The sequence below is a fragment of the Leopardus geoffroyi genome, chromosome E1 (assembly GCF_018350155.1).
Source record: "Leopardus geoffroyi isolate Oge1 chromosome E1, O.geoffroyi_Oge1_pat1.0, whole genome shotgun sequence".
Classification (NCBI taxonomy): domain Eukaryota; kingdom Metazoa; phylum Chordata; class Mammalia; order Carnivora; family Felidae; genus Leopardus; species Leopardus geoffroyi.
This window is the reverse complement of record NC_059330.1, coordinates 5,554,298-5,566,757: the sequence shown is the minus strand read 5'-3', so window position 1 is coordinate 5,566,757 and position 12,460 is coordinate 5,554,298. Positions and strand designations below refer to the sequence as shown.

At 50.6% G+C, this 12,460-nt stretch overlaps 1 protein-coding gene across 1 annotated transcript in view; it reads right to left on the bottom strand.

The window, feature by feature from the left end:
- The window catches only part of DNAH9 (dynein axonemal heavy chain 9), a 339,411-nt gene that overhangs the window by 309,381 nt on the left and 17,570 nt on the right, over nt 1-12,460 (bottom strand). The window contains exons 6-9 of the mRNA XM_045487400.1: nt 11,925-12,158; nt 3,565-3,732; nt 2,009-2,125; nt 264-414 (exon numbers count right to left, since the gene is read on the bottom strand). Coding sequence (XP_045343356.1) covers nt 264-414; nt 2,009-2,125; nt 3,565-3,732; nt 11,925-12,158 — 670 coding nt within the window. The remainder of the gene's footprint in view (nt 1-263; nt 415-2,008; nt 2,126-3,564; nt 3,733-11,924; nt 12,159-12,460) is intronic.

Here is a 12,460-nt window from a genome sequence, read left to right as displayed (position 1 = left end):
GCTAAGGTCTCAGCCAGAAGCAGTCGGGACTTCAGTGCTCTGGGTCGGCTGCCAGTCGCAGCCCCAGACACAGGGAAATGCGCGGGTCAGTGAATTCTACAATGACCCAAGGCGGCCTGAGATTTCAAGCAGGAAGACTGTGCTCTCTTTTCTGGGAGGATGTCATGGACCCACCGTGGCCATTTAACGGACACAAGAGGGTTGAGCTGCACCCTTGCTGGTAACAGAACTCCCCCATTCAAACCCGCTCGCCACAAACCTACCAAGTTCCGCCTCCTCCTGGACGCGCTGACTGTAGATCACCCTCACGGTATCCAGGTCTTTGTGGAACATTCGGACGAACAGCAGGTGCTTTTCAGATGCATCCTGCGCTATCAGCGGCCTTTCCAGAAGGTTCCCTGCTATGTCTAGCAGCTGCGGAGGAGGCAGAGAGAGAAGAAGAAAAAGTCACAGGTCCAACCTTTCTGAGTACAGCTTGTTTCCTGGCTATTTCTTTCACATGTCCGCTGGTGGCAGAGGGTCGAAAACTGTTGAGTCAATGATTATAAATAGGTGGATATTCATAGTCGCCCCTCCCTCCTTTGCTTCTAAAGGAGAAGGAGACCTGTCTGCTGAATTACCCGCCAGACTCTCACGTGTTGAGAGACCCTGAGTAAAGGATTAAACCAAGAGAAAGCTAAAGATGTCAGAGAGCTGAGCTTCATTAAAAAAAGAGAACTAAAACAGAAATAGAGATGAGGTAAAGAAGCTAACTGAGCTAGGGGTGCTTGGGTGGCTCAGTTGGCTGAGCATCTGACTCTTGATTTCGGCTCAGGTCACCATCTCACGGTTCATGAGTTCGAGCCCTGCGTCAGGCTGAGTGCCGACGGCACAGAGCCTGCTTGGGAGTCTCTCTCTCCCTTGCTCTCTGCCCCTCCCCTGCTCCCTCTCTCTCCCAAAATAAATAAATAAACTAAAAAAAAAAAAACAAACCTAAGTGGGCCAGGTGTTGGGGAGAATGTGGAAGGCTCAAATTTGAGGGTGGCGAGCAAGAAAAAAGTTTCAGAGAGAACTAATTCTGGAACTAATTTCCAGAATGAGTTCAAAGGCTTGGAGAGAGGAATCCTACAAGTGTTTCCCCATGAGTTATGGGGCCGCACTGTTTATGAAAGGGCATGTGTCTCTACGCTCGATGGCTAACGAAGGCTGGCATGCTGGATCACCCACTATCCCAGAATGGCACGGACTCACCCACCCAGGGCTTGAGCCTCTTCTACAACTGTCTCACTGGTCATCGAGGCTACCCGAGGACATTTTCAGCGACTGGACACTCATCGACTTCTCCAAGAAGTCCATTTCACCTTTCACAGAAATCTCTCCCCTCCACGGAGCCCAAATTGGCCTCCTTATAACTGCCACCGGTCAGTCCTTGTTCTAATCTTCAAGTCTTTACAGAGTGGAAGTTCCTTTGCAGTTTAGAGAAGATCGGTCACGTGCCGTGAAGGCATCGTGCCTCACGACTCACAAGTCTCAGTGTGCACCCACTGTCCACTTGTCCTGTGCCTTCTCCTCCCTATTCCTGCTCCAGCTGGCCCCTGATGGACTTCAGCAGCTGGTAGCTGAACCCTACAACCACTTATGGGGGGGTTTGCTCCGGCTTGAATCAGCCCTGCGGCACTGGTTAAATAGCCCAGGTTTTCAGGGGGGCGACCGCAAGTAGACTTCGTCACTTCTAATGGGCACGCTCGGGATAAGGCCCAGAGAGAACATTCTAGAATAAACTCTTTTGGAAAGTATTTTCACATCGTCGTGTTTCTAGAAAAGCATTAATGATCAACCTGAGAGCCCTAGTTCTGCCCAGTCCCTTTGCCTAGTTCTCCCACGACACCGTTCTACAAGATCCACAGGAACAATTGACATCTGCGGGGACAAAACCATTGGAAGAGGGGCCTTGTCCCCCTCAGCTGAGGGTGGGGACAGAATGGAGCACAGCAGTGGCTCCCACCCGTCCGCCCCCCGCTGCACAAACCTTAAAGGCATGCTCCAAACCGGGGGCATCATCGAAGGCTTGAATGAAGATGGTCCCCAGCCCTCGGTCAAGATCTTCTACTCTCTGGCGAAATTCGGACACGTCATTTTCGAATTCCTGTAGTGACATCACGTGGACGTAGGATGAACGTGAGCTCCTCAAGGCCAATCCCACTATGCTCTTTACCACCACCTATGTGCTTGAAGTGGCTACACCCAGGACTTAAATTTTAAGTTTCTAAAATTCACCCTGGCATGGCTTTGTTTCTATCCATGCAGTGACCCTATTACTGCAGTATTGTTTTCCTGGATGCCACTTTCCTGGTAAATTGAGTCCGGTGTGAGCTTGGCTCCTTGTCACCCCCTTTCGGGGCCCCTCTCCCACCTTCTGAAGTCCCTTCTCTCACCCCCAGTGCTAGCTCATGTCACCCCAGAAGCCACCTCAGCGCCAACAGCCCCAGCAGTAAGGCTATTCTATCATTACCTCCTACTTCCCTTCCTGCCCCAAGTCAAAATCCTCCCAAATACTGTATTTTGTCAGACAGCCCAAGTGTGTTCTCTTTCTTAAAGCGTAGCCATTGTCAAAGAAACTTTTATTTGTGGAATCATTATTACCTGTTATTATCGCTTTCCAACACTGATGCATCGCCTTACAAAAAGACAAAGAAAACCAGAACAGCATAGTGTTTTTCTACTTCCCAAACCCAAGCACATTAATACTAGTATGTTTCCTTGTGTGTAGGATTTGGTGTGTTTTCAGATTATCACTTTGTGGCAAACACACGGTATATATCCTGTTTTGTCATATGCCACTGCCCCCCCCCTTTTTTTTTCCACCTGAGACTCATGGAATTTTTAGAAATTTTTAAAACTTCTGGGTTTGGCCAGCTAATCACCCAAGGTCTGGAGGTGCTCAGAGTAGATTTCTGCTCAATTTCTTTCTCCACTTCCGCTGGTACATTCTTGTGATTCCTTCTCCCCTAATTCAGCCCCTCCTAACAGGCATGCCATTCCCTGCTTCCGTATTGACCCTTCTGCTTTTTTGTTTTGTTTTGTTTTGTTTTTCCTGCTGTAGGCTTGGACCCACAGGTCCAGAATCCTGGGCTACAGGTGACATGTGGGATCCTGGAAACTGCAACTCTGGCCCTTTCCTCTGCCTGAAGACTCCCTGGGGGACCAGGGTCAGCTCAGAACAACTCAGCCTCTGTTTCACTTCCCCCTCCCCAAGCCACTAATGAAATTCTGCCCGGGTGCGCCTGGCCTCCGTGGAGCTCGAAGCTGAAAGCTTTGCACACGGCCCCCCACCATCAACCCGTACACATCTCAGCATCTCTGGAACCCTGGGTATCATCAGTCTGGAGCAGTCAGCCGTTAGAAAAGGCCTTTCCTGAACTTTCTCCTGACAAAAAGAATAACTGGGAGTGGTCTCTTAATACAAAGGAGCCCCGGGAACCAAAGGAAATACACAAGGAAAATGCAAGTAAACACCTAGACCCTACCGCCTCGAGGCATCTGAGAAAGAGAAAAAGCTTGTGAGTTAGCCTTTCCAAGCCTTACCGTGCTCTGGGGGTCCAAGCAGTCATAGGGGGCCTCTGTAAAGACCCTGTACATCTCTTGAAATTCGTCATACATTTGCTGGACCTGCCGACTCAGGGCACTCCCTCTGATGCCACTGAACTCAAGCTTTCCCAGCGTGTGGAAATCCAGGGTTGTCTTCAGAAGATCCTATAGGGCCAGTTCACAAAATAGTTAATAAGAGCAGCAGCAGATAACACTCAGATTAGTATGGGAAGGGCTAGAAATCACAGGGAGCGGGGATGGTTGCTTAGGAAAATAGGAGGGCTGATTAGTATCGTAGCCTTATTATTAGATCGGCTTGGTATAAATCACTATTGGCTAAACTCACAAAGCAAAGAGGAAGCACAGGTAAACAAAATTCACACAGACAAGAAAAAAACCACATGTATATTTCAGCCTCTTTCCGGGTTCTCTAATAGGTAACAAACTATAACAACATTATTTACGTGACTGGTGGGTTTACTTCTAGTTTTTTTTTTTAATTTTTTTTTTTAGTGTTTTGTTTATTTTTGAGACAGAGAGAGACAGAGCGTGAGCAGGGGAGGGGCAGAGAGAGAGCGAGACACAGAATCCAAAGCAGGCTCCAGGCTCTGAGCTGTCAGCACAGAGCCCGATGCGGGGCTCGAACTCACAAACCGTGAGATCATGACCTGAGCCGAAGTCGGACGCTTAACTGACTGAGCCACCCAGGTGCCCCTGATGTTTTTTTAAAAAATCCATGTCGGGGCGCCTGGGTGGCTCCACCAGCTGAGCGTCTGGCTCTTGGCTTCAGCTCAGGGAATGATCTCGCGGTTCATGAGTTCGAGCCTCACGTCCGGCTCTGCTGACAGGGCAGAGCCGGCTTGGGATTCTCTCTCTCCCTCTGCTCCTGCCCACCTCTCTCTCTCTCTCTCTCTCTCTCTCTCTCTCGCTCTCTCTCAATAATAAATAAACTTCAAAAAAAATGAAAATAAATCCATTTCAAGGGAAACACGCTATCTGGCTCCAGAAGCACAGCTATCTTAAGGGATATTGACAGAAAACAGATCCTTCAAAAGGTCTCAAGGACAAGCCAAGAGGGAGACACTGATATCCTCAGCAACCACTCCTGCCGAGAGAAGGAATCTGCCATGTGGTCGGCTGGGCGACAGTGAGCAAGTTACTGGGCGTCTCTGTTGGGTTTCTTCATCTGCAACAGGATAATAATGGCGGGAGCGAAAGCAGTCCGGGTTGGCTTAGGGTTTAGGCCAGTGCTTGGCACACGGCAAGTACACAGTGCGTGCGTCTTGCTGTCACTGTTGTCGTTGATACGGCAGTGCCCCAGCTGTGCTCAGAATTAAGTGACAGGTGGACAGCACAGAGCCTCGGGGAGGAGCCCCTCCCAAGTCCACAGAAGCCGCTTCGTCGGACGGGAGCCTTCAGAAGACACTACCGTGCCAGATTGTGTTCTTCCCTCGCACACGCTCATCTGAAGTCGCAGAACCTGCAAACCCAGCCTTTCTTCCCATCTAGGCGCAGACCTCTTCCAACAGGAAAGAGGAGGGTAACTCTGACCTTTGGATGGTTCTGGCAAACGCTGGGAGGGGGTCCTCCACCCTAAGGGAGATTGGAGGGCAGGTAGAGGGAACACCATGTCACAACGCAGAAAACCCAGTGGGTCCTGAGTCCACTCTGGGAAATCCCCGCTGCCAATGGCCACTGCGATGGGTTGAGCCATCAGGCTGGCGAGAGGCTGCTCGACTCCCTTCCCTTCCTGGGACGCCATGTCCAACGGCAGTGACAGAGACACCGGGAAGTGGTGAGACGGGACTGGTTTGCCCCACATTGCCAGGAGGGCACCTGGCAACCTGGGGCAGCCCATCTAACCCCCCCCCCCTCCACCCCCGTTTTGCTTGCTATGCTCAGGCATGGCTGTTGGCCAGCAGCTCAAGTCAGGGAGGAGAGAAGAGGAAAGAACCAGCTGAGGAAAGGAAGACGTCACCCAGACCAGGGGGTCTTGCCTCTACTGGTGGGAAATGGGGCAGTCTTTACTGAAAAACACGTTTCAATTTTATATATCCGCAGGAGAACAGAAAAGAATCTGATTTAAATGAAATCGACTTAGATCGCAATTCATGTCCATTCAACAAGTTGGGCTTAGCTGTGATCAGTCAAGTGGGGGAAAACGTACGTGTGCTGTGGAATGTCACCTGGGTACCCATCTTTCGTAATCCCGTGGAAGTCAGTTTCAAGTTTTGGGAAGATGCTCTGGGTCCATGTTAAAAGACAGACGGATCTGGGTATGTTTGGTTACATCGGAAAACCAGATGGTCATTTAGTTGTACTGTTTTGTTCTCAAGAATACTTGAAGCATGGTCTTGGGTCCCAGAGGTACCACTGTACCTTCAGCCCCTGGAAGGGTCCTAGACGCTGAAGGAATTCAAGGCAGAAATGTGCCTTTAAACGTTCATGCCTTTATTATTATTTTTTTTTAATTTTTTTTTTCAACGTTTATTTATTTTTGGGACAGAGAGAGAGACAGAGCATGAACGGGGGAGGGGCAGAGAGAGAGGGAGACACAGAATCGGAAACAGGCTCCAGGCTCTGAGCCATCAGCCCAGAGCCCGACGCGGGGCTCGAACTCACGGACCGCGAGATCGTGACCTGGCTGAAGTCGGACGCTTCACCGACTGCGCCACCCAGGCGCCCCTAAACGTTCGTGCCTTTAAATGTGCGTTTAAAAGGGCCTTGGTCAAATACGAGGCAGAACCTAGCCTGGTCCTACTGTGAGGGCAGAAATAAGGCAAATGAGTGAACAGGGCAAAAAAGTAGTTTTGGCCTCAACTCGTGGGCTGAACGTATAAAATGACTTGCACTTGGCCATTTTGGCAATTCCACGTGGTTCCACTTCATAAAACAGAACCGTCTAGTACCCAGAAATGCCCGACTATAGAATGGAATGCTAAGAGAGATAGTGAGCTCCCCATCACGGCATGGATTTTAGTAGAGGTTTGAGATCAGGGGCATTGTAGAGACGATTCCTGAATCGGGGGGAAAATCGTCTCCCAACTGTGGAAACTGATTCATCCTAACGATGGTTTCCACGTCGTTGATTCTCAAAATATTTTTTTTTTTTTTCAACGTTTATTTATTTTTGGGACAGAGAGAAACAGAGCATGAACGGGGGAGGGGCACAGAGAGAGGGAGACACAGAATCGGAAACAGGCTCCAGGCTCTGAGCCATCAGCCCAGAGCCCGACGCGGGGCTCGAACTCACGGAGCGCGAGATCGTGACCTGGCTGAAGTCGGACGCTTAACCGACTGCGCCACCCAGGCGCCCCATTCTCAAAATATTTGAATGCAAGTCCTTTTCGTTATTTAGAAGTCCTCATGAAACAGATAAAAGGCAGTTAAAACCAAAATGAGGCTTAAATAATATTTTCAACATACCCATTTTTATTCATCCCGCCAGTACACACAGGAAATTCACTCTGCTCTGTACTGGCTGAAAACGTCGACCTCAGGAGCACAGGCATCATGGAAAAAGCTGAGGATCCAGGACCCCAAGTCCCTGGGTCCACACAACCCTGGGCTGCCGCTCCCTACCCACGCGGCTTAAAGCAAGACCCTAATTAAACCTCAGTCTCCTAACCTGCAAAAGGGTTGGCTAACACCTGATTTGCCGTGGGGTTACCGAGTGTTCCACGGGAAGTGCTTTGGAGTGACTTCCATCCACAGAAGTCGCTGTCGTTAATTACCATCACGCTGATGTCATTAGATCGGGTTGGTGGGTAAGAGATGTCTAACGGCAGAGGGACCGCTGCTCCCTCCCAGCCGGATCCCAAAAAGACCATGGGGTCCCCGGCAGCCGACTGGCAGATTGGGTCCTATTCTTTGGAGCAACCGGGCAACCTCTAATGGGGTGCCGGGGGAGAGCTCCGTTTGTGCCCTGGCCCCGCAAGGCGTGCCGACAAAGTCGGGGATCATGGCTATCCCCACGCACACAAGCCTGTCCTCCACTGAGAGGTGACACCACCCATCTGAAAGGAAATGTCTTCAGAATTCATTAAGGGAGAGCACAAAGCAGGCGTTCGGAGAAGACAATCTCCAAAGGTCGTGGGGAAAAAGACTGTTTTCTTTACCTTTCGAACGGTGGCCGACGTTACGCGGCTAATGGTCACCTGCGTGGCCACATGCCCAGGCCAGGCTGAGAGGGAAGCCGCCCCAATTAGGCCCCAATGAAGGAGGCAGCAGCCCGGCCACCGATGGAGGAAGGAGGGAAGGGAATGCAGTGCATATTAGGTCAGCTGATTACCTCTCTCCCCGCTAATCACCTCGCAGAAAACCTCAGCAGGAAATCATTTTGTCTCCAAGTGAATCGCAGCTTTGCAGCAATTTTATAATGAAAGAAATGAGGGTTCTCTCCAAGCTGCTCAGGGCATTGTTTGTAGGGAAGAGGCTGCAGGCAGAAACGGAAAAGGGAGGTGGTGGGGGGGAGGGTGGTCTGCAGCATCTACTGACTAGGGCACAAAAATGAGCTCAGTGTGGGGTGTGTGTGTGTGTGCACGTGGCGTGGGTGTGTGCAGCGTGCATTCACGTGGTGGGGGGCACGCGCGTGCGCACCGGTAAGGCAAGCAGGAAGGCAGGGCGAGGGGATCAGGAGGCAGCCGAACCCGTCTTCTTCCCTTTGACTTTTGACTGTTGGAGTTGCAAAGATTTTATGTACTTTTGGGAGTTCCTTAGCGAGTCATAAAGTCAAATAAATAAGGCCCCCTCGTGGACGGGGGGAGGGATATAATTTTACCCAAATGACTTATTTTGGGGAAAAAAAAAAAAAAAAAGGCCTAGGAACCAGGTGGTAGAAATAGGGTCTAAAAAGGCAGAGTCGATGGGGCGCCTGGGTGGCGCAGTCGGTGAAGCGTCCGACTTCAGCCAGGTCACGATCTCGCGGTCCGGGAGTTCGAGCCCCGCGTCGGGCTCTGGGCTGATGGCTCGGAGCCTGGAGCCTGTTTCCGATTCTGTGTCTCCCTCTCTCTCTGCCCCTCCCCCGTTCATGCTCTGTCTCTCTCTGTCCCAGAGGTGAATGAACGTTGAAAGAAAAAAAATTAAATATTAAAAAAAAAAAATAAATAAATAAATAAATAAAAAGGCAGAGTCGGGTGTCTGAGGGCAGAAGGAAAACACAAAACCCTGGGGAGTAGGGGGGCAGGACAGAGGGACAGGACCTTGAGATCTCCCCCCAGGAGATGCACAACTTTGGTGGAAAGACCAGATGCCCCTGGCTACAAATTGCAGCCAAACCTCCCCGAGCCGTGTGAACCCTGGGCAAGCGAATTCGTGCGTTGCCCTCAACGCACCTAGGCTCCTGCTGAATGTAGGCTGCGGGCCAGAGCAGGATTCAGGCTCTAGAAACAGGTTTGTTCTTCATTTTCCTCTTCTTCCTTTCGTTCCCCCAGGCTCAGCTCTATCCGAGATGAGCTGTATCCTGGCTGTGATGGGGAGGCGGGGGAGGGCGCGGTGCCCTACGAACCCAATCACTCTGCCTGCTGAGCGGTGCTCCGCACACACAGGCTCCTGCCCGGCAGCCCCCTCCTCGCCCTGCCCCCATTTTTTGCTCCGGCAGGAGCCCAGAGGGAAGAGTCCATCTGCACAAGGAGACTTTCTTGTGCAAAAGGCGAGGGAGGGAAAGCCATACAAATCAGAGGGGAAAAGAAATCCAAGGGAACCACGGAGATGAAAAACAGGCCCTTTTACAACATAACCCTGGACGTGAGCGTGCCGGAGAGTAAAGGTATTGGTGTCATTTTATTAACTTGGCTGCGTGCGTTTATTAATGGCAGACACCCACATCTCAGAGGCTGCATTATTAGAACGGCAAGATGAATAAGGCGAGGTTCATGCTAATTCTTGCTGGAGAGAAGCAGATTAATCCCATTTCAAACAGGCATTGATCACAGAGATACACGGAATGTTAACTAAAGGGCCACATGAAATATGCTCCCGGAAGATCAATAACTCCGTGTCCTCTGTGCTGAGACGGGTAGGGGGGTGACAGGGGAGCCGGAGGGCACAGGGATGAGTGAGAGCCAACATTTGGGAGATGAAACCGGGAGGAGGGGAGCAAACACTGGCCTGGGGGAAGGGGGGGGGCAGCCACAGGATTGGGAAGATCACAGAAATGTAGGGCGAACAATGAGGTGAGGAAAACAGAAAAGGGAGGGAGAGAGAGAGAGAGAGAAAGAGCAAGAAAGAGAAAAGGAAGGAAGGATGGGAAAGAGAGAGAAGACAGAGGAAAGAAGGAAAAGAGAAAGAAAGGGAAAGAGAAAGAAAGAGGAAGGAAGGAAGGGAAAGAGAAAGAAAAGAAAAAGAAAGGAGGGAAGGATGGGAAAGAGAGAAAGAAGAAAGGAAGAAAGGGAAAGAAAGAAAAAAGGAAGGGAATGAGAGAAAAAGGAAGGAAGGGAAAGAAAGAAAGATGACAAAAGAGGGGGGGAAGGGGACAGGTAGAAAGGGGAGGAAGAGGCAAGGCGGCAGAGAAAAGAAATGCTGGGGTCTGAGGTAAGGGCTGAGAAGTAAACCATCTCGAAGGACAGGAAAGAGAGGGAGCCACAGAAAGGCCGAGCATGGTGACATTCAAGCCATCCCCTAATTAAATTGGGGCAACTGCTTTTTATGCCTCCGTGCCCTTGATTCGGAGGGAAAGAGCAGCTGTGAGCACTCCCGTGAGGGTAATGACTCCGGGGAGATGGGTGGCCATCAGTGCTTGTATTTACTGAATACACCCAGCAGATCAGCCGCCCTCATGTTAGAATAGCTGTCTATATGCAAAGTCACATCATGAGCATGTGTGCACAGGGCCGAGGCCCCGCCCCGCAGTTGCTCTGACTGCAGAGGCAGGTTGGTGACCGTCTGTCACCTGGGCTCAAGCAGGGAAGGGGTTAGAGACTAGAGGGAGAGCTCCAGAGGCTGCGGGAGGAGGAGGCATTTAGGATAAAGCTGATGTCGATTATTTGCAGTCTCCGCGATCGGGTGAAGCATTTAGGGTGCGCCTTTCGCGAGATCTGGCTTCTGGTTTTCTCGCGTATACATTTTCTCTGTCTCTGTGGCCTTCCCCTTCTTTCCCTGGAGAATTCCCACTCCAGTTTCGAAATGTATTTCCTCGTGTGCTGCCCGCTTTCTCAGAGCCCCCTCTGGGTTAGGGAGCCCTTCTTTCCTGCTCCCAGGAACACCCCAATTTCGCTTCTATCGTGGCATTTAATACACCTCAACGACATTCCCAGATTCTGTTGTCTTTCTGTCCCTGGATCTCATCCATCAGTCTGTCTACCTTCTGCACTATGGCTACTGGTCCACAGGCTTCTTGTAGAGAAAGCCATCTTCTGGTCACCATGGTATCCCCAGTTCGCAGCTCGGTGCCTGGTGCATGGCGGGGCTGGGACAATGCTTCTTGAATTGGAATGCACGGATTCAATCCCATGCTCTCTTGTCCTCATTATCCTACAAACCGTAGGGTGCCACTACAAACCGTGCCATTATCCTACAAACTGTAGGGTGCACCTCTTCCCAACTGATCCCCCCCACCCCACCCCACCTCTGCATTCTCAAATCTGTGCAGATCATAGATGGAAATGATTCTGACGCCCTCTCGGTCCCCTTGGTCATTGTCCTAATCTTGATCCTGAATTTCTCAAATAAGTCCGTATTTCATTTGATGACGTCCATTGCAAAGTTCAGTCAGCAAATATCGAGCCATCAAGTGTGAAAACACCTGCTAACCACATTAAATTCTGAGGATGAAAACCATCAAAAGCAAAAGTCTCCTGTTTTCTCACCCTGGCCCTTAAACTAACATTCACATGAACTTTTAAATCATTGCTGGGGGAGGGGGGCACGGGGGGAGGAAGGGGGTGGAGCCACAACTTTGAGCCAAAAGTCCTGCATCTTTTGCACAGGGATTCACTAGTCTTATGATTCTGGGAGCCACCTTGAGGGTGGGAGCATGGAAAAGGAGAAGTTCAAAGGAGTGGGTTTGTTGAGCATGGCTAACTGCATCTACATCAGTTCAGTTGCATTTCGCCCGTGGAATTTCTAGCAAGAGTTTATTTGAAACAAAGTTTGAAGATGATGGGTAATTTGAAAACCAACTCAATTAGTTGGCCTTTCCCCCAAACGAGTCTATGATCAGAGTTTCCTACACTTCGACCAGAACCACCATTACATGCAAATGTCAAACCAGATGTTTATTGACTCTTATTATGGGTTCTTCCAACCAATGGAGGATTGGCCACCGTGCTGCTTTGGTCCTTTTCCTACTCTGATTTCGGATCCCTGGATGGCTTACCCCTGTATGGAGCTGGGAGCCTGATGTGAACGAGGACACTCACCTGCACCAGGAGCAGTCTCCCCAAGAAGCCATCCAGTCGCACAAAGACCAAGGAAGACTGGAAATCCCACTCCTTGACTTCCTGGTTCTCTTTGAAGTAAGTATGGAGATTCTCTCTTCTGTCCTGAAACATCTGCTTGAAGAAGTTCAAGGTGTCCACGGCCACTTGCAGTTTTCTCTGACTTTCTTCCACCTCACTTCTCAGGAGGCCTTCTGGGTTGAGATAATTAGAAGCCTGGAACGCAAACAGAAGGTTGTCGCGGAGCCTGCACGCGGTTTTTGTCCATGTCCCAACTCTGATCTCAATAACCGCCCGCCATACTTTCCAGAAGCATGCTGTAGGAAACCTCTGACCCCATCCTCAGTTCTACCAGTGGACTGGCGCCTGGGCTCAAGCCAAACCATCCACGATTGGCTCAGGGACAGACGGGCGCGCAAAGGAGCCATGGCGAACTTCTGTTGGGCCAGCTTGGGCTGGGGAAGGTGCTCTTTCCTGGGGGATTCGCTCGTGACTAGTTGGCTTTCTACAGTAAAGTA